At 46.8% G+C, this 26,833-nt stretch overlaps 1 protein-coding gene across 1 annotated transcript in view; it reads left to right on the plus strand.

The window, feature by feature from the left end:
• ALOX5AP (arachidonate 5-lipoxygenase activating protein) overlaps positions 1-23,464 on the plus strand; it is a 47,365-nt gene extending 23,901 nt beyond the window's left edge. Inside the window, exons 3-5 of the mRNA XM_060129540.1 lie at positions 14,181-14,251; positions 17,826-17,907; positions 23,015-23,464. Coding sequence (XP_059985523.1) covers positions 14,181-14,251; positions 17,826-17,907; positions 23,015-23,177 — 316 coding nt within the window. The 3' untranslated portion in view covers positions 23,178-23,464. The remainder of the gene's footprint in view (positions 1-14,180; positions 14,252-17,825; positions 17,908-23,014) is intronic.
• Positions 23,465-26,833: the final 3,369 nt, after the last annotated feature.

Genomic DNA, 26,833 nt, shown 5'->3' on the forward strand with positions numbered 1-26,833 from the left:
TCCGGGCTAACCTTCCAAAGGCCGGGGAGGCGAGGTTCCCAGGGAAGCTTGAACTTCACCTGGGAGACTTTGGGGGCACTTTTCATCATCTTAGCAAGTGCTGGTGTGTAAAGAGAGGAAGCGGGGCTGTGACATGGCGGGATGGAGCTCCGCCTGTTCGGGGACCTCTCAGCCAGTCATTCAGTCGTGGAGTTGACCGATTTTCTGGGGCGTTAGTCCAGAGGGGCTGCCGGGAAAACCAGCCATCGCTCACCAGCCAGCTTCGGAAGCAACAGGTAGGACCAGCTGGCAGCTGCCTGCAGCCCCTCTGGTCCCCTCGATGGGGTCTGGAGGGGACTCTAGTGCGTTTCCTAAGCCAGGTCTCCTGGTGCAACCAGAACGGAAAGAATGGGGAAATTATGCAATGGCTTCCCCACCTCTGCTGCTTTCCTTCCGAATGAAAAGGCTGTTTGAAAACACCTGAAGAACTCGGTGAAGGAGGCGGGCGCTATGTGGGATGCAAATCCAACATTCATTTCCCTCTGTGCTGAGCGCATTCAGACAGAGGGTTCAGCCAGCGGCCTGTCACCTGCTTCTCTGAGCCTGTGATTGGCCTGTGAGAAAGGGAGGCTGCAGCTCTGAGCTGGCCTTCAGTCTCGGCTTGGAGGTGACTTGGATGTCTCCAGAGATCCTTCCAAAGTGGGAGTCGTGGCCACACAAGCAACGGCAGGAATAGCACAAGCACATGCAGCCCCTCGAGGCCCCTCTGTCTCCCGTCGGCCCCAGCCCCTCAGACCCAGCACTCCTGCGCAGTCTGATTCCGAGGAAATCCCTTCCTGAACTACTTACAGGGAGATTTCCATCTTAAGATTCAGACCTTCGGTGTGTTAATTCTCAGAATCCATCGAAGAAGCGTGAGGATGGGATTTAAGCCATATTAGATGTTCACATTTACAGGACGTGGAGGAGAGTGTGTGCGGTGCCGTCAGCCCCTCTGTGCTGTTTGCAGGGGAGATGGGAGAGGTCCCCTCAGACACACCCACGTGCAAGAGTGCAAGAGGGGCAAGGACAGTGTCCTCCGTCAGGGGTAACGCCAGAACCTCCCCCCACGTGGAATCCAAAAGAACGTGAATACCATTCTACCTGTTCGGAAAGAGAAGCTTCTTCCCGCCCAGATCACTACATTCTCACCGGCTGCCCCGTGTTCTTAGGGGCACAGCTGGGCTCGTCTGGAGAAGGGGCGCAGGGCTGCATGCAGCGGGATTTCTCGGTACCGGGTGAGAAGCTAAGTTTCCATCCTGCCGAAAATGAAGAAGAACAGGGGCAGGCCAGGCCGCCTGGTGTCTGCCATTTCCCCCAGGAGTGAACTAGCTCTGCGTCTCAGAAGACGCCTCTCTGACGCCTGGCCCTCGCTGCCAGCCTCCAGATGGCGTCCCTGACGTCCGAAGGCGCTAGAGGAGAGTGGTGGGTGATTGGTGCCGCCTGGGGGTCCCCACCGCATGGGTGCTGCCGCCCAGCTCCCAAACCCACGTGACTTTCCCACTTACCCACCCCCGAGAGAGGGCCAGAAGAGGGAGGGGAAGGGAGAGAGCTGTGGAGAAGGTCGGAGCTTTGGGGGGGGGGAGGGGGGAGCGGAGGGGAATTTTCTGTAATTAAAAGGTTGCCCAGACACTACTGTGGTTCTGTTACAAAGACTGCTTCCTCCCTGACCCAGCTGGCAGCACCCTGTGTGTGCCTGAGGTGGGTTGTGGAAGGTGCTGAAGATCAACACAGAGGCTGCCGCCTGCTGGCGACGCCAGGAGCCCCCAGTCTGTGTGCCCCAGCCAGGAAGCTACCAGGAAGGGCCTTACCTGTTAGCCCGGGAGAAAGTCATCCCCAGTGATAGCTTCTCCAGGGGCGTCCAAAAGCACCAAAGAGGGGTACAAGAAGAGCCGTAGGGGTTTGAGAAGAAAAGAACATGCATCTTATGTTGCTATCTAAAAAATAGGAAATTGAACTTTACTCAGTTTTAATATACAGTTGAGAGTAGGATGTGTATATAATTTGTACATAAATACACCCGTCATAGGGTTGCAGGATCAAAACTCTTGGTTGATGGGGTGTGGGATCATACATGTTTAGAGACTGCATAAAGGGAAAAATAGCAGAAAGAATAAATGATGCTGGTGGATTGAAATGGCTGATGCATGTTTTTCAGCATAAAGTATGACTGTTGAGTGATACAGAGAGTTCAAGATTTGGGGGCTGTTGGTAAACAGACGTCCCAGCCAGGTGAGGCCTTCAGCTCAGACTCAGCCTCGGTTAATGGGCTGCTCTACCACCCATCTCCCTCGAGGGCAGAGCTGAGTCAGGGTTTGAGAGTTAAAAGGATCTCGACCTTGACTCTCTCTTCATGTGTCTAAAGCATAGGTCAAAGCCCTGTTCCCAGTTGATGAGCGCAGCCAGAGCCGTCAAAGTTTGATTTTTGGAGAAAAGTCTCAGTTAACTGACCTAAGATTCTTCTCCATGAGTGTGGGTGAGCACAGGTTGTGGAGAGAAGATGGGTCTCTGCAGATGTGTCATTTTCCAAAATGTGACCCATAGATTACAAGTTCATGGGCTGTTAACAGGTGTTAAAGAAAAGAACAAGTTCTGTACAGCAAGACTTTTGAGAAACTTTAAAGTACTAAGACACTGTGATTCCTGGTTCTACAAGAAGGGGAGGTCTTATTTAACTACAGACACCCCTCCTTTTTTTTTTTCTAGAGCATATCAAAGGTTTAGTGTTTCACAAGATGCATTTTGGTAAATGACACCCTGAGGTCCCTTCTCCCCCCACACTTCTCAGAATCCACTCTGGACCCACTTCCAAGTAGCAGGGACTTGTGAATGGTTTGAAGGTGGTACATCTACGTTGGTTCTATTCATTAGTATTGATACTATTACTGTTATTATTGATATTTACTTATTTACATATTTATTTAAAGTTCTATTGCAATACAGTTGATTTACAATGTTGTGTTAGTTTGTCATTGAAAGAACAATTCACCACCTACCTCTTCGGTCTCATTTGTAATTGTACCAGGTCTACTTCCCCACCACCAATAGTTTCAGGTGTAGAGCAAAGTGATTCCGTTATATATATATATGTATATATACACACACACATATATTCTTATTTAGATTCTTTTCCATTATAGGTTATTGCAAGATATTGAGTATAGTTCCCTGTGCTATGCAGTAGGTTCTTGTTGGTTATCTATTTTATATATAGTAGTGTGTATATTTTAATCCCAAACTCCTAATTTATCCCTCCCATATTTACTTATTTTAAATAAACCCAAATTAATTAGCAAAACATTAAGTGCTTCTATATCTCATTCCTAAAGGTGGAGAAAAATGAAAGGGAAAATTGCAATGAATCCTTTTCTCCATAAAAACACTGGCAGTGCGGTGCATCCAATTGAACACAGCACAGTGAATTGTTGAGAGATCTGCTGAGTAGCTCGCAGTTAGACCTCAAGAAATGACAGACAAAGTGGGTTTGTCAGTTTTGTCCTGCAGAAAAAATGGCACAAAAGAATATTTGGAATCACAATAATTTGTCAGTAGGAAAGACATTTCCATTGGGGGTTATAAGAAGGAAGAGGTTGGAGGAATAATAGCCACCATTTATTGAATGCTTACTATGAGCCTGGCACTGCTTTCTCTCATTTTATTCTCACAACAGCCAAGGAGGTATCCATAAATACTCATGTCTCCATTCACCTTCAATTGATGAGGAGACTGAAACTCAGTGAGGCTAGGAAATGCACCCACAATCGCACAGACAAAAAGTGGCAGCCGGGAGACCTTCAAGATGGTGGAAGCGTAAGACGTGGACATCACCTTCTTCCCCACAAATACCTCAGAAATACATCTACACGTGGAACAACTCCTACAGAACACCTACTGAACGCTGGCAGAAGACCTCAGACCTCCCAAAAGGCAAGAAACTCCCCACGTACCTGGGTAGGGCAAAAGAAAAAAGAAAAAACAGAGACAAAAGAATAGGGACGGGACCGCACCAGTGGGAGAGAGCTGTGAAGGAGGAAAGGTTTCCACACACTAGGAGCCCCTTCGCGGGCAGAGACTGCGGGTGGTGGAGGCGGGAAGCTTCGGAGCCGCGGAGGAGAGCACAGCGACAGGGGTGCGGGGGGCAAAGCGGAGAGATTCCCGCACAGAGGATCGGTGCCGACCGGCACTCACCAGCCCGAGAGGCTTGTCTGCTCACCTGCCGGGGCGGGCGGGGCTGGGAGCTGAGGCTCGGGCTTCGGTCGGATCGCAGGGAGAGGACGGGGGTTGGTGGCGTGAACACAGCCTGAAGGGGGCTAGTGCGCCACGGCTAGCTGGGAGAGAGTCCGGGAAAAAGTCTGGACCTGCCTAAGAGGGAAGGGGCCACTGTCTTGGGGTGCGCGAGGAGAGGGGATTCAGAGCGCCGCTTAAAGGAGCTCCAGAGACGGGCGCGAGCCACGGCTATCAGCACGGACCCCAGAGGCGGGCATGAGACACTAAGGCTGCTGCTGCCGCCACCAAGAAGCCTGTGTGCGAGCACAGGTCACTCTCCACAACTCCCCTCCTGGGGGCCTGTGCAGCCCGCCACTGCCAGGGTCCCGTGATCCAGGGACAACTTCCCCGGGAGAACACATGGCACACCTCAGGCTGGTGCAATGTCATGCCGGCCTCTGCCGCCGCAGGCTCGCCCGGCATCCATACCCCTCCTTCCCTCCCCCCCGGCCTGAGTGAGCCAGAGCCCCCAAATCAGCTGCTCCTTTAACCCCATCCTGTCTGAGCGAAGAACAGACGCCCTCAGGTGACCTACACGCAGGCGCGGGGCCAAATCCAAAGCTGAACCCCAGGAGCTGTGCGAACAAAGAAGAGAAAGGGAAATCCCTCCCAGCAGCCTCAGGAGCAGCGGATTAAATCTCCACAATCAACTTGATGTACCCTGCATCAGTGGAATACCTGAATAGACAACTAATCATCCTAAATTGAGGAGATGACTTTGGGAGCAACGATATATTTTTTTTTTCCTTTTTCTCTTTTTATAAATGTGTGTGTGTATGCTTCTTTGTGTGGTTTTATCTGTATAGCTTTGCTTTTACCATATGTCCTAGGGTTCTGTCTGTCCATTTTTTATGGGTTTTTTTGGTATAGATTTAGCACTTGCTACCATTGGTGGATTTTTTTTTTTTTTGGTTTGATTGCTCTCTTCTTTCTTTTTTTTTTCATTTTTTATTACTTTATAATTTAAAATTTTTTAAATAATAATTTCTTATTTTTTATTTTAATAACTTTCTTTCTTTCTTTCTTTCTTTCTTTCTTTCTTCCTTTTCTTCTGAGCTGTGTGGCTGACAGGGTCTTGGTGCTCTGGCCGGGTGTCAGGCCTGTGCCTCTGAGGTGGGAGAGCCGAGTTCAGAACATTGGTCCACCAGAGACCTCCCAGCTCCATGTAATATCAAACGGTGAAAGCTCTCCCAGAGATCAACATCTCAAGGCTAAGACCCAGCTCCACTTAATGACCAGCAAGCTACAGGGCTGGACACCCTATGCCAAACAACTAGCAACACAGAAACACAACCCCACCCATTAGCAGAGAGGCTGCCTAAAATCATAATAAGGTCACAGGCACCCCAAAACACACCACCGGATGCAGCCCTGCCCACCAGAAAGACAAGATCCAGCCTCATCCACCAGAACAGAGTCATCAGTCCCCTCCACCAGGAAGCCTACACAACCCACTGAACCAACCTTAGCCACTGGGGACAGACACCAAAAACAACAGGAACTACAAACCTGCAGACTGCGAAGAGAAGACCCTAAACACAGTAAGTTAAGCAAAATGAGAAGACAGAGAAACGCACAGATGAAGGAGCAAGGAAAAAACCCACCAGACCAAACAAATGAAGAGGAAATAGGCAGTCTACCTGAAAAAGAATTCAGAGTAATGATAGTAAAGATGATCCAAAATCTTGGAAACAGAATGGAGAAAATACAAGAAACTTTTAACAAGGACCAAGAAGAACTAAAGAGCAAACAAACAATGATGAACAACACAATAAATGAAATTTGAAATTCTCTAGAAGGAATCAATAGCAGAATAACTGAGGCAGAAGAACAGATAAGTGAGCTGGAAGATAAAATCGTGGAAATAACTATCACAGAGCAGAATAAAGAAAAAAGAATGAAAAGAATTGAGGACAGTCTCAGAGACCTCTGGGACAACATTAAACACACCAACATTCGAATTACAGGGCTCCCAGAAGAAGAATAGAAAAAGAAAGGGACTGAGAAAATATTTGAAGAGATTATAGCTGAAAACTTCCCTAATAAGGAAAAGGAAATAGTCAAGTCCAGGAAGCGCAGAGAGTCCCATACAGGATAAATCCAAGGAGAAACACACCAAGACACATATTAGTCAACCCATCAAAAATTAAATAAAAGAAAAAATATTAAAAGCAGCAAGGAAAAAACAACAAATAACATACAAGGGAATCCCTATAAGGTTAACAGCTGATCTTTCAGCAGAAACTCTGCAAGTGAGAAGGGAGTGGCAGGACATATTTAAAGTGATGAAAGGGAAAAACCTACATCCAAGATAACTCTACCCAGCAAGGATCTCATTCAGATTCGAGGGAGAAATTAAAACTTTACAGACAAGCAAAAGCTAAGAGAATTCAGCACCACCAAACCAGCTTTACAACAAATGCTAAAGGAACTTCTCTAGGCAGGAAACACAAGAGAAGGAAAAGATGTACAATAACAAACCCAAAACAATTAAGAAAATGGTAATAGGATCATACATATCGATAATTACCTTAAACGTAAATGGATTAGATGCTCCAACTAAAAGACATAGACTGGCTGAATGGATACAAAAACAAGACCTGTACATATGCTGTCTACCAGAGATCCACTTCAGACCTAGAGACACATACAGACTGAAAGCGAGGGGATGGAAAAAGATATTCCATGCAAATGGAAATCAAAAGAAAGCTGGAGTAGCAATTCTCATATCAGACAAAATGGACTTTAAAATAAAGACTATTACAAGAGACAAAGAAAGACACTACATAATGAACAAGGGATCAATCCAAGAAGATGATATAACAATTCTAAATATTTATGCACCCAACATAGGAGCACCTCAATACATAAGGCAAATGCTAACAGCCACAAAAGGAGAAATCGACAGTAACACAATCATAGTAGGGGAATTTAATACCCCACTTTCACCAATGGACAGATCATCCAAAATGAAAATAAACAAGGAAACACAAGCTTTAAATGACACATTAAACCAGATGGACTTAATTGATATTTATAGGACATTCCATGCAAAAACAACAGAATACACTTTCTTCTCAAGTGCTCAAGGGACATTCTCCAGGATAGATCATATCTTGGGTCACAAATCAAGTCTTGGTAAATTTAAGAAAATTGAAATTGTGTCAAGTATCTTTTCCGACCACGTGCTATAAGACTAGATATCAATTACAGGAAAACAATCTGTAAAAAATGCAAACACATGGAGGCTAAACAATACACTACTTAATAACTAAGGGATCACTGAAGAAATCAAAGAGGAAATCAAAAAAAAATACCTAGAAACAAATGACAATGAAAACACAACGACCCAAAACCTATGGGATGCAGCAAAAGCAGTTCTAAGAGGGAAGTTTATAGCAATCCTACCTCAAGAAACAAGAAACGTCTCAAATAAACAGCCTAACCTTACGCCTAAAGCAATTAGAGAAAGAACAAAAAACCTCCGAAGTTAGCAGAAGGAAAGAAATCATAAAAGATCAGATCAGAAATAAATGAAAAAAAAAAGAAGGAAACAGTGGCAAAGATCAATAAAACTAAAAGCTGTTTCTTTGAGAAGATAAAAAAAATTGGTAAACCATTAGCTAGACTCATCAAGGAGAAAAAGAAGACTCAAATCAATCGAATTAGAAATGAAAAAGACAAAGTAACAACTGACACTTCAGAAACCCAAAGGATCATGAGAGATTACTACAAGCAAGTATAGGCCAATAAAATGGACAACCTGGAAGAAATGGACAGATTCTTAGAAAAGCACAACCTTCTGAGACTGAACCAGGAAGAAGTAGAAAATATAAACAGACCAATCACAAGCACTGAAATTGAGACTGTGATTTAAAATCTTCCAACAAACAAAAGCCTAGGACCAGATGGCTTCGCAGGTGAATTCTATCAAACATTTAGAGAAGAGCTAACACCTATCCTTCTCAAACTCTTCCAAAATATAGCAGATTCATTCTACGAAGCCACCATCACCCCCTGATACAACCAGACAAAGATGTCACAAAGAAAGAAGACTACAGGCCAGTATCACTGATGAACATAAATGCAAAAATCCTCAACAAAGTACTAGCAAACAGAATCCAACAGCACATTAAAAGGATCATACACCATGATCAAGTGGGGTTTATCCCAGGAATGCAAGGATTCTTCAATATATGCAAATCAATGTTATAAACCATATTAGCAAATTGACGGAGAAAAACCATATGATCATCTCAATAGATGCAGAGAAAGCTTTTGACAAAATTCAACACCCGTTTATGATAAAAACCCTCCAGAAAGTAGGCATAGAGGGAACTTATCTCAACATAATAAAGGCCATATATGACAAACCCACAGCCAACATCATTCTCAGTGGTGAAAAACTGAAACCATTTCCACTAAGATCAGGAACAAGACAAGGTTGCCCACTCTCAGCAGTATTATTCGACATAGTTTTGGAAGTTTTAGCCACAGCAATGAGAGAAGAAAAAGAAATAAAAGGAATCCAAATCAGCAAAGAAGCAAACTGTCACTGTTTGCAGATGACATGATACTATACATAGAGAATCCTAAAGACGCTACCAGAAAACTACTAGATCAATGAATCAATGAATCAAATCAAATCAATGAATTTGGTAAAGTAGCATTAATGCACAGAAATGTCTTGCATTCCTAAACACTAAGAAAAATCTGAACAAGAAATTAAGGAAATGCTCCCATTTACCATTGCAACAAAAAGAATAAAATACCTAGGAATAAACCTATCTAAGGAGACAAAAGACCTGTATGCAGAAAACTATAAGATACTGATGAAAGAAATTAAAGACAATACAAACAGATGGAGAGATATACATGTTCTTGGATTGGAAGAATCAACATTGTGAAAATGACTATACTACCCAAAGCAGTCTACAGATTCTATGCAATCCCTATCAAACTACCAATGGCATTTTTCACAGAACTAGAACAAAAAAATTTCACAATTTGTATGGAAACACAAAAGACCACGAATAGCCAAAGCAATCTTGAGAAAGAAAAATGGAGCTGGTAGAATCAGGCTCCCAGACTTCAGACTATACTACAAAGCTACAGTAATTAAGATAGTATGGTACTGGCACAAAAACAGGAATCTAGATCAATGGAGCAGGATAGAAAGCCCAGAGATAAACCCACGCACATATGGTAACCTTATTTTTGATAAAGGAGGCAAGAATATACAATGGAGAAAAGACAGCCTCTTCAATAAGTGGTGCTGGGAAAACTGGACAGCTACATGTAAAAGAATGAAATTAGAACACTCCCTAACACCATACACAAAAATAAACTCCAAATGGATTAAAGACCTAAATGTAAGGCCAGACACTATAAAACTCTAAGGGGAAAACATAAGCAGAACACTCTGACATAAATCACAGCAAGATCCTTTTTGACCCAGCTCCTAGAGAAATGGAAATGAAAACTAAAATAAACAAATGGGACCTAATGAAACTTAAAAGTTTTGCACAGCAAAGGAAACCATAAACAAGATGAAAAGACAGCCCTCAGAATGGGAGAAAATATTTGCCTATATTTTGAAGCAACTGACAAAGGATTAATCTCCAAAATTTACAAGCAGCCCATGCAGCTGAATATCAAAAAAACAAACAGCCCAATCCAGACATGAGCAGGAGACCTAAATAGACATTTCTCCAAAGAAGATATACAGATTGCCAACAAACACATGAAAGAATACTCAGCATCACTAATCATTAGAGAAGTGCAAATCAAAACTACAGTGAAGTATCACCTCACACCAGTCAGAATGGCCATCATCAAAAAATCTACAAACAATAAATGCTGGAGAGGGTGTGGAGAAAAGGGAACACTCTTGCATTGTTGGTGGGAACGTAAATTGATATAGCCACTATGGAGAACTGTATGGAGGTTCCTTAAAGTACTAAAAATAGAACTACCATAAGACACAGGCATCCCACTACTGGGCATATACCCTGAGAACACGATAATTCAAAAAGAGTCATGTACCACAATGTTCATTGCAGCTCTATTTACAATAGCCAGGACGTGGAAGCAACCTAAGTGTCCATCAACAGATGAATGGATAAAGAAGATGTGGCACATATAACAGTGGAATATTACTCAGCCATAAAAAGAAACGAAATTGAGTTATTTGTAGTCAGGTGGATGGACCTAGAGTCTGTCATACAGAGTGAAGTAAGTCAGAAAGAGAAAAACAAATACTGTATGCTAACACATATACATGGAATCTAAAAAAAAAAAAAATGGTTCTGAAGAACCTAGGGGCAGGACAGGAATAAAGATGCAGACGTAGGGAATGGACTTGAGGACATGGGGAGTGGGAAGGGTAAGCTGGGACGAAGTGAGAGAGTGGCATGGGCATATATACACTACCAAATGTAAAATAGATAGCTAGTGGGAAGCAGCCGCATAGCACAGGGAGATCAGCTCGGTGCTTTGTGACCACCTAGGGGGTGGGATAGGGAGGGTGGGAGGGAGACGCAAGAGGGAGGAGATATGGGGATATATGTATATGTATAGCTGATTCACTTTGTTATAAAGCAGAAACTAACACACCATTGTAAAGCAATTATACTCTAATAAAGATGTTAAAAAAAGAAGAAGATTAAAGGTGGTAAAGACAATATAAAATTAAACATTTTAATACTGAAAAAAAAAAAGTGGCAGCCCCGGGTGGGACCCAGGCTTTGTGACTTTAGGGACCACACGAGTGACCTCTAAGGTCTCTAAAGGCAGCTGTATCACTGACCAAAGGACAAAAGCTGCTTGAGCTCAGCACAGCAGCAGTCCTCTGGCGAGGAGGGGCGTGTGTGCACGCAGCTGTGGATGGAAGATGTGTCAGAGGTCCTGCATGGGGAGAGCGACAGGCCTGAGCCAGAGTGGGGGTTAGGTTTCTGGGCGTATTCTGGAAATCCAGAGAAGAGCCCATTTTCTTAGAGTTGGGAGAATTTCGTTCAATTCCAGGCAGACTGTGTTGTACCAGGGCCCATGGTGACTTGATATAAGAGGCAGGAATGATTGAATGGCTGATCTAATGCTTCTAACACTTCTCTCTGTGAGCACATCCCTTGGACAATGAAGAATTTTTTAAAATTTTGCATCACCCAGACAAAATCACAACTTCAAAACAAACAAAACAGAAGCATGAGAATGAGAGGAAGCAGGGGAGAGCTTTGATATTAATAGATTTTCAAACTGTTGGAGCGTCAGGTATTAGATCCCATCAGACATGGAACATTATTCAACTAAATAAAAGGGAATGTTCTCTCTAGTTTTCTGGAACTGGGAGATGGATCTTCTCTCAGTCCTGAGGCTGCAGTTTTGTGTCTCTAATGAGGTGTAAGAATGGATGTGATGCAGTTGCTTAGCGGCTGCTACAGTTATCACTTTGGGGCTTGTTTACTCACTAGGTGCTTCACCGCAAATGGCAGATTTGTAAGGGACTCCTGCCCTTTGGAGTTCTTACTGTGTCCATAGATCCATGGAAATCCTGGGTATCCAGAGCCCCCAGCAGTGTCATCAGGGCTCTTCTGGCTCTCCTGTGTCTATCCAGGACAGGGTACATTGGTTTCTTCCTTTTTCCATTTGTTGACTTCTCCAGTAAAGGATTTTTTGACCATCAGAAAGATCTGAAGGCCCCCGTGACCCAACCTCTGGGTTCTCTGCAGGGGACAGACCAAAGGCTGGTCATTCCAGGGTTCTCAGTGGTACCAGCTGAATCGTGAGATCCTATTGGTTTGAACGAGGCTTCAAGGCTAACTTTTAGGAGGAACTCTATGAGAACCAGATCAGGAAGGATCCAGATGAAGAATCCAAGGAAGGAATTTGGATAAAAGGCCAAATGTAATTTGAAAATTGCATCTTTGCTTTTACCTATACAGTTCGAATTACTTTAGACCAGTGGTTCTCAAACTTGAGTACGTATCAGAATCACCTGGGGGGCTGTTAAAACTCTTGCTGGGCCTGCCCTCAGAGTTTTTAATTCCTTAGGTCCAAGGAAGGCATTAACATTTGCATTTTCAACAAGTTCCATGGTGATTCTGATGTGACCTCTGATCCAGGGGCCACACCTTGAGAACCAGTACATTAGACCATCGACTCTTAGAGCTTAAGTGGGTCTCAGAGTTACTCTGTATTAGTCTCTTAGGTTAACTGGTAAGGAAACTAAGTCCAGAGAGATTGCTTTGCCCGTGACAGACAGCAGGTTAATGTCAGGTGGGGGACGAAATCCTAGTCACCAAATCCTCCCTGCTCTATTGCATTGCTCTCCTCTTTTGAGTCTTCTTGTGTGTGTTTCCATGGATGTGCATGTTGATTGTTCTGATCTCGGCTGTAAACTCGAGAACACTTGCTGTTTGCTTTAGTGCAGGCATCCCTCTTTTTATTGTGCTTCACAGACACTGTGGGGTTTTTTGTTTTTGTTTTTTTTACAAATTGAAGGTTTGCAGCAGCCCTGCATTGTCGGATGATGGTTAGCATTTTTTAGCAATAACATATTTTTAAATTAAGTTATGTACCTTGTTTTTTAGACATAATGCTATTGCACATACAGTGGACTACAGTATAGCATAAACATCACTTTTATGTGTACTGGGAAACAAAAACATTCCTGTGAGTTGCTTTATCTGGTATTTGCTTCATCGTGGTGGTGTGGAACTGAAGCCACTCTATTTCTGAGATGTGCCTGTGGAGTCGAAGAGGTAACACACCTGGTTTTAGAGTTGTACTGACCAGGCTGTGAATCCTGGCTTTGCTACTCTGTAGCTGGGTGACCCTGCGCAAGTTATTCAACTTCTTCAAGATTCAGTTTCTCATCTGAAACATGAGACTAATTGTGGTAGTATATATGGTAGACTGAAACATGAGACTAATTGTGGTAGTATATATGGTAGTATATGTGGTAGAATAATTGTGGTAGTATATATGGTAGTATATGTGGTAGAATAATGACCTCCAAAGGTGTTCACATCCTAATCTCGGGAACATGTGAATGGGTTATGTTACGTGGCAAGGAGGAATCAAGGTTGCTAACCAGCTGAATTTAAGTTCAATTTAAGAGATTATTCTGGATTATCTGGGTGGGACCCAATGTAATCACAAGGATCCTTCAAATGTGGGAGAAGGAGGCAGAAGAGTTGGTGTCGCAAAGAAGACATGATCAGACATTGCTGGTTTTGAGGTTGGAAGGGTCCACAAGCCAAGGAATGCAGGCGATCTCTAGAAGCTGGGAAAAGCAAGGAGACAGAAGCGATGCATCTCCAGAAGGAATGCAGCCATGTGGACACCTTCATTTTGGCCCAATGAGACCGATCTCAGACTTCTGACCTCCAGATAATCAATTTGTCTTGTTTTAAGCCACTGAGCTTGTGGCTAGTTGTCCCAGCAGCCCCAGGAAACGCATGCAGTCACCATGTGTGCTCACAGGATTGCTTGAGTTTAAAGGAGACCAAGGGTGTAAGACACCAGCACGGGCGTGAGGACTGAGCCCTGCACAAGGCCATTGCTCCGGCAACCTGCTGTCCACAGCGCTCACTTTTCGATTCCAAGAAGCGCTTTGGCGTAACCGAGAACAGGAATCCTGCCAAGGCGAATCCGTCAAGAAAGTGGGTCTCCGATCGGCTCCACCGAGGAAGGGAGTGGATGGTTTCCGAACTCGTGTCCGCTTTACACACACCGCTGTCTGTTTCTGACGCCTTATCAGGTAAAGGTCAGTGGAATTATGAATGGGGTTTGTGCTGTGCGCGACAGTGATGATTAATTCGGGGTTTCGGGTAATTTTCAGACTGCGCTGCAGTAGCGTGTCTTCTGACGTTTCCCCTTGTGTGTTTATCCTACAGCCAGAACTGTGTGGATGCGTATCCCACCTTCCTCGTCACGCTCTGGAGCGCCGGGCTTCTCTGCAGCCAAGGTAACCCAGGCTTCTCCTGCGTGTTCGCTTTCTGAAACGTGATGCATCACCAGGAGCTGCTGAAAAGGCTTTGCCTGCCCTCCAGCTCCAATCCATGAAGCCCTGGAGAGGCGAGACCCTCCGGAGGCTGTGTTTCAGCGTGCGGGATGCCCGCGCGGAGCCCTGCGGTAATGCGTCGCTAATGCTGGCCCCCTGGTGGCTGGTGGAGAGTGGCTGCGCTGACAAGGGTGGTTTAAGGCTAAATGTGGCTCAGAATCCTTAAGCAGTGTTAGCTCAGATGCAAGGGCATTCTAAATGAGAGCGCCCGAGGGGTCTATTCTGGGCCAGCTGTCACTTGGCTGTCCTGCCAATCGGCTTCTGCATGGTGATCCTTCTTCGGTCCAGGTCTCCAGCCTCCCCGGTTCTTAGCAGCCCACGGTCTTGACTTCAGCACGTTGACACCCAGAGTTGATTTAAAATTAAATGGAAACCTGAGTGGTGGTTTTTTTTTTTTTCTTTTTGGCTGTGCCACGCGGCATGTGGGCTCTAGTTCCCAGACCAGGGATCGAACCCGCGCCCCCCTCATTGGAAGCACAGAGTCTTCCACTGGACCGCCAGGGAAATCCCTGTGTGGTATTTTTGGTCCCCTTTGAAGACTGGCCCTGTGTCTGGTGAAGGCTCGGCATGACCTGGCCGGCTTCCATGCTGTGGCCCAGCGGTGCATGACAAAAGGCCACTAGTGTCCCCTGATAAATGATTTCATCCTTATTGCCTTCACTCATTCTATAAAGTAGGTAAAGTAGATATTATTTCCCCCTGTTACCTTTGAGGACCCTTCGGTTCAGGGACATAAAGTGACTTTTTCAAGGTTGCTCAGCTGGTGAATAACAGAGCCAGGATGGGAACCCAGGTCTTTCAGGCTAAATCCTGGATTTTTCACAAGTATCCTCTTACTTTATTTATTTCCATAAAAATATACATTGAACACCTACTATGTGCCAAGCCCTGTCCCTGGATACACAGCGATAAATAAAACAGAGATGGTGGTGAAGCACGCAGCAGTTGGCGAGATGGACCATAGAAAATAAATGAATGGATAAATTTTTGCCAAGAGTGAGACATGCCATGAAGGAAAAGAATAAGGTGCAGTGAGAGAGAAGAGAGGTGAGGGATGGTAGCAGAAACCACTTCAGGAATATCATGTGTGCTGTAAGGCTGTCAGTAAGCTCACTCTTTATTTCCCACTTTCTGTCCTCAGTTAAATAAGAAACATGTCTGGCATCACTTGAAAAATCAAGTCAAACTACACTTAGAGTAGGAGAGATGCTTCCTTTTATGTCTTAGACGATACTTGATACAGGTGAATCTGGAGTTGTTCTGGTTAGTTAAATACAAAGGGAGTTGGAAGGGGTTTCAGGGTGCTGGAAATATGCATTTTCTGCCAAAACAAGTGTTGGCATTGCTGGGAGACAGAAGTGTCAGTCACCCCTGTTCAGTAATCATCACTTCCTATGAATATGGTAGATTGTAGAATTTTTTAGGTGAAAGGAGCCCCAGCCCAAACCCATCACTTTACAGAGCAGGAACCCAAACCCCAGGGGAACTTGCTCAAACCTGAGAATTTTAGACCCTGGATTTGAATCCACGACACCTCTCCTGGTGTTCCAAGCAGCCCAGGTCCACACCAGAGGGGGGCGCCATTCCCTGCACATGGGCAAGGAGTTCAGCCACTTTGCACCCTGGTTTCTTTTAGGTTATATTCACCTTAGCTCCCAGTGAAAGAGAGATGGGTCGGTAAGGTAGAGCAGAGCCACCCGGAAGGGACCAACCAGGAAAGACTTTGTCCAAGGCAAATTGTGAATTGTGACAATTTTGTGACCTTCAGAGAAGAGAGGATCGGAAACCAGAGTACCCGGTATGCCTCGGGCAGTACGTGACACACAAAAAGTGCTCAGTTAATGCACTTAATTTGGTATTTGAATAACGCTGGGGGGTTTTCACAGAGCTTTTATACCCATACTTCTGTTTCACCTGCATATTAATTCCTGATAGGTAGGAAAGCTGTAATCAGCCCTTTGTCCAGATGTGGAATGAGTTAAGCATTAGCTCCAGATGTAATAGTCCTGGTGGGGCTGGGTTTCCTAACTCTCAGCTCCAAGTGTTCAGGCCTCCATGGGTTTATTTGGCTGGAATGCAAAGGGCATTTCTTTCCCCAGAGATCTTTCCTGAACTGTAGCAATTGTTCAGAAAAGGTTGCACGTTGCAATTCCTGGAGGCCCACAGGTGAAGGGTGTACTTTGAAGAGAACCAGCTTCAGAGCAGGGCTCTGGGTTCAAGTCCAGCTCTCCTCCCAAACACACACACACACACACACACACACACACACACACACACACACACACACTTACAAGCTGACAGTCTTAAACAAGCCCCTTGGCCAATGGAGCCCATGTTTCCACATCTGGAAATAGAAAAGATGATATCAATCATGTGAAAAGGATTCAAATTAGATGAAGGGTTTGAAAAGACTTTGTAAACTACACCGTGATGCCAATACAGGGTAACATGACTATTATTCTTATTATTTTTATGTGAACATAATTTTTTATTTCTCTGAGATAAATGCCCAAGTGTACAGTTGCTGTACCATATGGTAATTCCATGTTTAGTTTTGTAGGAAACTCTTGACGTCTTTACCAGACTGTAACATTTCACATTCCCACCAGCAATATGTAGCCTCATCAGTGTTTGGTGTCATCGTTATTTTTTGTTAGCCATTCTGATAGGTGTGTAGTGATGTCTCATTATCGTTTTCATTTGTGCTTCCTTATAATGTCTAATGAGAGTAATCTTCATGTGCTTTTTTTTTTTTTTTGCCATTTGTACATCCCCTTTGCTGAAATACCTTTCATGTCTTTTGTTAAATTTCTAACTAGATTGTTTTGTTTTATTTTTTCTGTTGAGTTTTTTTTTAACATCTTTATTGGAGTATAATTGCTTTACAATGGTGTGTTAGTTTCTGCTTTATAACAAAGTGAATCAGCTATACATATACATATATCCCCATGTCCCCTCCCTCTTGCCTCTCCCTCCCAGCCTCCCTATCCCACCCCTCTAGGTGGTCACAAAGCACCGAGCTGATCTCCCTGTGCTATGCGGCTGCTTCCCACTAGCTATCTATTTTACATCTGGTAGTGTATATATGTCCATGCCACTCTCTCACTTCGTCCCAGCTTACCCTTCCCCCTCCCCATGTCCTCAAGTCCATTCTCTACATCTGCATCTTTATTCCTGTCCTGCCCCTAGGTTCTTCAGAACCATTTTTTTTTGATTCCATATACACGTGTTAGCATGCGGTATTTGTTTTTCTGTTTCTGACTTACTTCGCAACATGACTATTATTAAAGATCTCAGGTTTCTTCCAGCTGCAGGCTCTTTGCTGAACTTCACATCGGCCCTGACTGGCAGAAGCTGAGGCCTCTGCTCAGTTTCGTGACCAGCATTGATTGCATCATGACTGTATTAATGCTGGGTTAACTTAGCATGCTTTGGTGTCAGCGACGCTAACGCAAGGTGTTTTCCTTTTTCCACTTAGTTCCTGCGGCTTTTGCTGGACTGATGTACCTGGTTGTGAGGCAAAAGTACTTTGTTGGCTACCTGGGGGAGAGAACGCAGAGGTAGGCCACTGGGACTGTTTAAGAACCGTGCAGGGAGTCGTACTTTTCCAGCTGGAAGAGTGGTCATTCACAACAGTATTCCGTCTACCATTTAAGGCCCTGTGGGACCACTCAGGGTGGGAGGGCAGAGGCCGACTAGGACCCCTCGTCCTTTTCTCCTTGAGCTTTGCTGGTTCTGAAATACAGCTGGGGCCCTTGACTAGTTTTCCCATTTAAAAATTCCCCCACACGGTGCTGGGCTCACAAAGGATGCTTTAACGCATTCTTTGCAACCCCACACCCTCTACTCCCACCCTGCAGAGTCTGGGGCTTGAATGACGGTCTCTGTCTGGCTTCCCAAGGCCTCCAGTGAGTGAAACATTTCATTGTTTGCCTAGAGAAACGAGAACTAAAGCTTGCACCTTGTGATGAGTTCCCTTGAGTAACAGATCATCCGGGGACCAGCGGAAAGAATGTTGAGAAAGTAAGATGCGCTAGCAGGCATCAGACGGAGCCAGTGGATAGAGTCACCACTGCGCTGCTTACAGATGTCGCCCAAAGCGGCAATTGTACTTTGCCTAGACCTGGGTTGGGAAGGCTGGATTTTAGTAAAATAAATGATAATACTTGAAGAAGAAATGTTTGAGTTACAATTTCCACCAGTTCCTGAGCGATCAGAATTCCTGATGGGCTCTGAAGGCTGGGAAGATGCTCTGGGAGCTCCGCCCACACGCTGACCCCAGCCTCCGGCTCCATGTCTCTCCCTTGCCTGGCTTCACTTCTCTCTGTCTCTCACAATAGCGCCCCCTCTAGTGGATAAGGGACTCTCCGTTCAGGGAGCCTCCTTCGGCGGTGACAAAGGCAGTGCCATCCCAGAAGGTCACCAGGTGAAAGCACTGCTTTTGGGGAACCCGGGGGCCTGCGAAGCTGAGTGATTTCCGGTGGTTGGATGGTCAGCTGCGGCCGGAGAGGAATGGTGGTACCCCCAGCAAGTCTCCTCCAAGCTCACCTCCCCCTCATTCCTCTCTAGCGGCGTTTTTGTTTATCCTCTAAAACCACAACTCCATTACCTCGCACATCCTTGTCAACGCTGTCCTCAGTGATATTCTTTATTCTTCTTTATCCTGGAAAACCGCTATTCTGCCTTTCCCCAGAGGTTTACCTGTTGTCCAGAGTCGAAGGGGGCAGAGTAACTATCAATGAAATGAGGGGTTCTGCTCTCCCGGCTGGCTCCCCCCGAAGCCCCGTCTTCCTCCCCCAAAGTCCCAGGAATTCAGCCCAGTCACTGGTCTCCTCTTTATCCGTCACCACTTGCCTGAGATCTTAAAGTTGCTTTAATTTTTAATTTTTTTGGCCACGCCGCGTGGCTTGCGGGATCTTAGTTCCCCGACCAGGGATTGAACCCGGGGCCACGGCAGTGAAAGCACGGAGCCCTAACCACTGGACCACCAGGGAATTCCCTTAAAGTTGCTTTAATTCCAAGACACTCTGTGGGACATGACAAAATATGTCCGCTTACCCGCAGGCTCTTTTCATTTCAAAGGTAGTCACTACTAGGGAATGAACAAGAATACACAACAGGACAATAGACTTAAAAATGGACACGTGTCTGGACCTCATTGAAATGAGGCCTGTGCTCTTCAATCCCCCCCATCAGGTGGTAGAAAGAAGGTCCCATCGCCCCTTAGCCCACTGTCTGTACCAGTGCTGGACCCTTGTCGCCACCCCTGCACATGCGTTACTAGTCATCATCGTGCTCCTTCCCGCCGAGACCTAGCACGGCCTCACCATACTTTCTCAACACAGCGTTCTGGGCAGTTGTCATCAGCAGAAACGAGACACACTAGATGAAGTGTCTGATCCTAATTTAGACCAAAATATAGCCTGAGGGCCTCTGTGGTCATGTCAAGGGGATTTTTTTTTTCTTTTGCTGTGCCGTGGGGCATGCGGGATCTTAGTTTCCCGACCAGCGATCGAACCCATGCCCCCTGCATTGGGAGCGCAGAGTCTTAACCGCTGGGCTGCCAGGGAAGTCCCCAGGTCAAGGGGATTTTTAATTCTGCCTTCTAGAAACTACTTGCTAATCCCTCTTCTGCTGTAGACTCCTCTCCTTCCCCCGTCCTTCTGTCCCTGGGCTGTGTCACCCTTGGACTCTGCAGATGCCTTAATGCCCTCCAGACCTGCTTTAGTTCTTGGCCTCACCAGCGCATGGAGGTTACTGCTCAGTGAGATCCTTCCCCAGAACTTTCTCCCCTGGGCTCTAGATCATCTTTTGGCTCTGACCCCTGCAGAAGTTCCAGTGTCATTTTTGGTCCAGTGGGTGGGTTCCTCGCCTTCCGGCTTCAGGCTGCCCTGCAAGAATTTTACATCTGTCTCCTTTACTCCTCCTAGAAGTTATGGCTCTTATTCTCAGTCCTTCTCCTTACACGGTGACCCCTTTCTCCCTGTCCTGATTAGGTCGTCAGTAGCATCCTTAACGACACTGCAGTGTAGGGTGAATTTTAGTTTCTTCCCCTTTCCTTCTGAGCTACTATCTGGGCCCAAACTCAATGGCAGTTGGCCTGATGCTACAAGACTATCTGCCTTTTACCACCTGCCTGGCATCTAGGCTGCTCTGTCTGCTTGTCCCTCAGAGCCCTGTTCCCTGGTGGAGCTCCCACTAAGTTCCTCTTTGCAATTTGAAGTTCTCAGCTCAGAGCTGGTTGGGCAAAGATTGGCTGCGACTCGAGGCCTGTGAATTCGGGTTACCCGAGCCCACCTTCTCCTCATTGCCTACGCCCCCCTCGTTCACTCCGCATCATTCAGGACCTTTACTGACCACCTGCTCTGAGCAGGTACTGTGTCAGTTGTGAGGTGATAACAGTAAGCATGGCAGAGACCTGGGAATCTCCCAGAGTCAGGGGCACCGTGCAAGACCCCAAATATTGAGCTTACAGAAATGATAATGGACACAGTTTTCAAAAGCCCATCCCCAAGCTTGAGACTTAAAAATGCAGTGAATGAAGGGCTGGACAGGGGGGCCCCCCGTTCACACGTAGCCCTGCACGTGACAGCGTGCTGAGTTCTTGTCTGGGAAGAGTTAAAGCACCATAGGCCCATCTCCTTAGGGGAGATATGCCTCGAATCCTTAGAAACTTCCTACCCAAATCAAGAACACCACTGTTTCATCAGGAGGTACTCCCGTTTCATCCTTCGCCACAGATTTATCTTGAGCAGGTTCTGAAATAGCTTCACAAATCACTTTTCCTTGTTTCTGTAATGAGCATATGGTGGCCTCATTCATGTGAGAAGTCTGAGTCACTACAATAGTTGACTTTTAACAATTTAATTTCTCTGAAGCTTCTATTCTCTGGCTGAAAAATAGACTTGTTTGCTTTCTTTTCAGTTCCTTACCAGCTTAGCAGGTAATTCTCTGTATTTGTCTTTGAGGACCGCCGTAACACAGTGCCACAGACTGGGGGGCTTAAACAACAGAAACGCGTTTTCTCACAGTTCTGGAGGCTGGAAGTCCAAGACGAAGATGTCAGGGGCGTTGGTTTCCCCTGAGGCCTCTCTCCTTGGCTTGCAGACGGCCGTCTTCTCCCTTTGTCCTCAGTGGTCTTCCCTCTGTGCATGTCTGTGTCTTCACCTCTTTTTATAAGAACACCATTTATGGTGAGTTAGGGTCCACCCCAGTGACCTCATTTGACCTTAATTACCTCTCTTTAAAGACCCTCTTTCTAAATAGTCATTCTGCGGTATGACGTGAATGCGGGGGATACAATTCAGTTCGCTTTTCTTTTGGGACCAAACTTTTTTTTCCCCAACAAAGAGCTAGAATGTGTCCCTTCCTGAGCAGGACCGTGAACAGGAAACCAAAGACAGAGGAACACAGCCGGCTAAAAAGGAGCAGGGTGCTGGCAGCGGGCAGTGCCTCCCAGACTTTACTGGGCCCGGGAGTCACAGAGGGAGCTCGTCAGTGGCGCAGGTTCTGACCCAGTGGATCTGGGGAGGGACCTGGGATTCTGCATTTCCAACAGGTGTCTGTGCTGCTGGTGCACGGGACACTGTGGGCAGCGAGGACGTTCATGCTCAACCGTGGAATGATTTTCAAATTCTCGACACAGGAATATTAGGAGATGCATTATGAACCTTTGGGTCCCTTTCAAAACGATAAAATTTCTGACGTCGAGCCTGTGGATGCCACATTCTGCTCTCTGATTGTAGCAAACAAGGGCCAAGCAGCATTAAGGCGTCTGTTTAGCTGAGCTGGCTGATCTCGGGGAGCACTCCTGATTGCCACAGGGGCCCCTCGCCGGGGTCTTTACTAACAGCCTTAGAGACTCACTGGGCTGGACTTTCCAGATGTGCCGGTGCTGCACAGATGGACCAGCCACAGCCGTCACAGGAGGATGCTGCAGGGGAGAGAGGAAGCCAGGGCAGCCCCTATGCACAGCTAGGTGGTCACATGTCGCTGGGGAGACGCCTCCTGACCCCAGCTGATGCTCTGTCTAAGCGGCTTAGGATTTTGAGCCTCTGAGAGAAGGCGAGGAAAAGTCTCCCTCCCCTGATTCACTTCAATTGTAAGGGCCTGCCTTCCAGTGCTGGGGGTTGGCTCTCATTAGTGCGAACATGGGTTATTCCCAGGCAGCTCAGGAGACTAGATCGAGCCCTCGGATGCAAAGCACCGCTTAGATTCCACCAGGCTTCTTGGCTCGTTTAAACCATCTTCTCACATAGAGGCCCTGAAAGTCCTGCACGCTACACGCTGGCCAGCACAGCTCCTACAGGCGCTCCTGGAGAGGGTCTTAGGCAGCCCATGGGGTCCTAGTCCCCGGTCAGAACCCCGCGGACCAGCAGAAGCCACCACCCTCATGCCGTCCAGGAGCTGGCGTTCCGATGGCACTGAGAAGCCGGAGAGCAGAGCCCTAATGGTGATGGGCGTGAGGCTCTCTTAGCTTGGTTTTGAAATAGATTCAATGACTAATAGTAGCTAAGACACTTCCATCCTTCATATAAAGTAAATGGAGCATTCTTGAGTAAAAGGAGCTGTAATTTAAACCCCATGTACCTCAACGTGATAACGTTTCTTGTTAAATTGGTATCATTTGTGCTGCCTCTACAGTTTTCTCTTCCCTTTTTTTTCCAGCACACGTGGCTACATATTTGGGAAACGCATCATCCTGTTCCTGTTCCTCATGTCCCTGGCTGGGATACTCAACTATTTCCTCATCCTCCTTTTCGGAAGTGACTTTGAAAACTACATGAAAACGATCGCCACCACCATCTCCCCCCTCCTCCTCATCCCCTAACTGAATTCCGGGTGGGTGTGCTCAGCTAATCAATCCCTAGAAGCCGTCATAACTCAACCCTTTAAACGATGCTGTAAATCTGCTGACCCTCTGGGCTTTGCAGCTTGAGCGAACCTCACTTTTCCTGGAAGAGAATATCTTCATGTCAGCTCCGCCCTGGAACGTGACGGCGGCACCAGATTTGCTCTTCAGATCCCGTCTGTGTGTTTCTTACTTATCCTGCTTTCCGAAGATGTGTTGTGACCCGATTTATGTTTTCCTAAAATAAAATGCAGACACATATGCGAGGCTGGTGGTTGAGTTTTACGTGGGTAAATTGCTACAGTTGAATAACTGCGTAGTTTTCCTTGACCTTAATGATGATGATAAAAAAATACGCTGTCTTCACACACACACACACACACACACACACACACACACACACCTGGAAGGTCACCAGTGGTCAAGTGTGATTATCTCTGGGTGAAGAGATTTGGAGTAAGTGTTAATCTCTTATTTATATTTTCATGTATTATTTGAAAATTTTTAAGTGGCAAAAAAATACCACGAAACAAAGAAAGAGACAGGACACAACTGAAGACTGCCTTTTCCAGGTTGGTCTGGTGTTGCCCCTGACCCCCAGCATAGCACCCTGTGCACGTCTCAACCGCAGCAAATCCATATCGCAATGTCAAGGTGTTTTTAGTATGTGCCGCCCAGCCCCACTAAATCGTCAGCTCTTGAATGTCCCTGTTTATTTTGCTTTTCCTGTGCCAAGCTTAGAGGCTGGCACAGAGCAGGCATCCAATGGCTCAGACTATGTGGGAACTCAGAAAACGTCCTGTACAGTGATGCATTGTAGGGGACAGTAGGCGTGAGTCGTATGAGAGCAAGTTTTGATGAGATAAATAAATTGGGGACAAATGCAAAAACAAACAAACAATCCTTCCTATGGACAAACAGACTTCCTTAAGAACCTTTTGTTTCCTTAAGAATCTTTTGTTGAATGTGTGCCCCCTACCCACACCCCATGAGAACTAGGTCGGTACCTTTATGTGCTAGCATCGTGCCCAGCACTCTTTGTATCATTCGGTTTAAAATGTGCTGTAACTCAGTGTCAGAGCCTAAGATGACGCCAGACCCATCGTGGGGGTCCCCAAATATTAGTAGAACAAATGAATAAGTAAGTGCATGAGTTCGTGGTCACTGGCTGGTAATACTTCATAAAGTATGTGTGTGGAGCCATTTCCCGTATCAGGTACAGATTTGTAGTGGTCCAACCACTGTCACACCTGCTGTCCCTTGACAAAAAAAGCAATTTGGAAGACAGCAGGGTGTGCTCAGGAGTCTAGGACACCCAATGGAGAGAAGCCAGCTCATCGGGACTGAGCTCTCAGTTGAGGTGACCAGCAGTAGATGAGCCCCCTTTACCCCCAGCCGAGTTGCATCATGGTCACCATCACAGGGAGGATGGGGCTGGATGGGGGCCAACTCTCCCCCCGGCTCTCTCCTGTTGGGAGCAGAGTGGACGGGGACGTGGAGTCTGGCCTCAGTGACGTCTGCATCAATGTGTTGCATGCGTGATGCTCAAGGCAAGCAGGTCTCTCAATTCACGGGAACAGTCCTCACGGGGTCACGGTTTCCTAGCCTGTCTGAGGGTCCAGGCTGAAGACCCCACATCCAGCAGGAGCCAGTTGCCTCAGTGGAGTTGCTTCTGCTCTCAGCTCTCGGGGCGGGAACAGGACTCAGTATCCCAGCCGGGCCTTTCTTTGCATCTTGGTGACAGGAAAGGTCACGGCAAGCTGCAGGATGCAAGTGGCCCCTGTGCCTACCTCAGCCTCGGTTGGTTCAGATGATGGTAGGGTGAGAAATCATCCCAGTTTGCCTGGGACCAAGGGCTTTCCTGGAAGGTGGGGCTTTTGTTTTTAAAACTGGGACAGTCCTGGGAAACCAAGAAGAGTCGGTCACCCTAAGGGTGGGCTAGGCCAGAATATGCCCAGTGGAGCCTGGGGGCACCTTATCCCAGAGGCCAAACTGGCCATGGGGCCTGCAGCGGGCAGGAGAGGAAGCAATGTGGTGGCCCATCAGAGGAGGCTCTGCAGGCCGTGGCCTGGGCAGGGCGGAGGCACCAGGAGGATGAGACGTGGGTAGAGCAGCCTTCCTCCACACTGTGAAGAAGGGGCACTCAGGCGCAGAGCTCCTGCGTGAGGGACCCCGCCCCTAATAGGAGGCAGCGGTGCACAGTGACCAAACTCTCTGCAGAGTTCCGGCCTTGGCTGGACCCCTGCTCTGTCACGTCCTCAGTTCTGTGCCGTCTTCCCAAGCCTCAGCTTTTGCATGTGCTAAACTGGGCTAATAACAGTGCCAGCTTTGCGGGCTGTTGCGAGGAATAATGAGATAAAGCAACTGAATAAGTTTACCATATAATGAGTGCTGAAGATTATTATCGCTATATTTATTATATTCATTATTGCTACATTCGTTTTCTGTTGCTGCAGAATGAAATCCCACGCACTTCGACGTTTAAAGTCAAGTGCATTGACTATCACAGGCGTCGCGCTGCCGGCTCTAACGCAGTGCGCTCCTCCCAGACTGCTCCGGGGCTCCCTTCATCCTTTCATTCAGTGTCTGTGGTCATCTCTTCCCAGAGCCCCCAAGACCACCGCACTGCGCCTGCATAGAAGCCCAGCCTTCCTCCGCCTCACCCCCTGTCCTCCTGCCTTCCGGCTTTTCTTGTCCGTACCCATCACCACCAGAAATCAGACCACTTATTTACCCCTTCCCTGGTTTATTCTTTGCCTCCTACACTGGAATGTAAGCTTCCAAAGGGCAGGGACACTGCCTCTATTGTTTATTGCTCTACCCCAGAGCAATAAATACCCCAGAGCAACACCCCTATTGTTTTTTGGTTTTGTTTCTGTTTTTTCTTTGCTGTACGCGGGCCTCTCACTGTTGTGGCCTCTCCCATTGCGGAGCACAGGCTCCGGATGCGCAGGCTCAGCGGCCATGGCTCACCGGCCTAGCCGCTCCGCGGCACGTGGGATCTTCCCGGACCGGGGCACGAACCCGCATACCGTGCATCGGCAGGCGGACGCTCAACCACTGCGTCACCAGGGAAGCGCCCCCCCCCATTGTTTATTGCCAAGAACAGTGCTGGAGCATGATCAGTGCTCAAGAGACGCTTGTGAGCCAATAACAGAATAGACTGGGTGGTGAGGTTGTATCTCCTGGTTTATATGATGTGTGGTGGTGAGACAGGCCTGGGACCTGGACCCTTTGCTGCGGTGCTGCAGTGCTTGCACGTGGACACACCTCTCCTCCAGCTACAAAATAGAGAGAAACTGTATGGGACTAAAAATAACTGTGTGCATGCGCAGTTGGGGCAAATTCTGGCCCCAGAAGATACAGAGACCAAAAAAAAAAACAAACTCAACCGCCACTTTTGAAAAGCCCGGAGCAAAAGCAGGGTATTGAGCCTTCCCCTGCACACAACACCACCTAAGGGGTGGGCAAACTCCCTAAGCCACCCTTCCGGCCCGACCCCTGGACACACCTCACTCTCACCCCCTGTAAGAAACGAGCCTGCCCCGCCTCGGGAACGAACAAGCAAGTGAACCTGTTGTTTGTTCGCCCTCCCCGCTGCTGCAGCAGGGGCCCCGGTAGAGCCTTGCCTGAAT

Source organism: Lagenorhynchus albirostris, chromosome 18 (assembly GCF_949774975.1).
Source record: "Lagenorhynchus albirostris chromosome 18, mLagAlb1.1, whole genome shotgun sequence".
Taxonomy (NCBI): Eukaryota; Metazoa; Chordata; class Mammalia; order Artiodactyla; family Delphinidae; genus Lagenorhynchus; species Lagenorhynchus albirostris.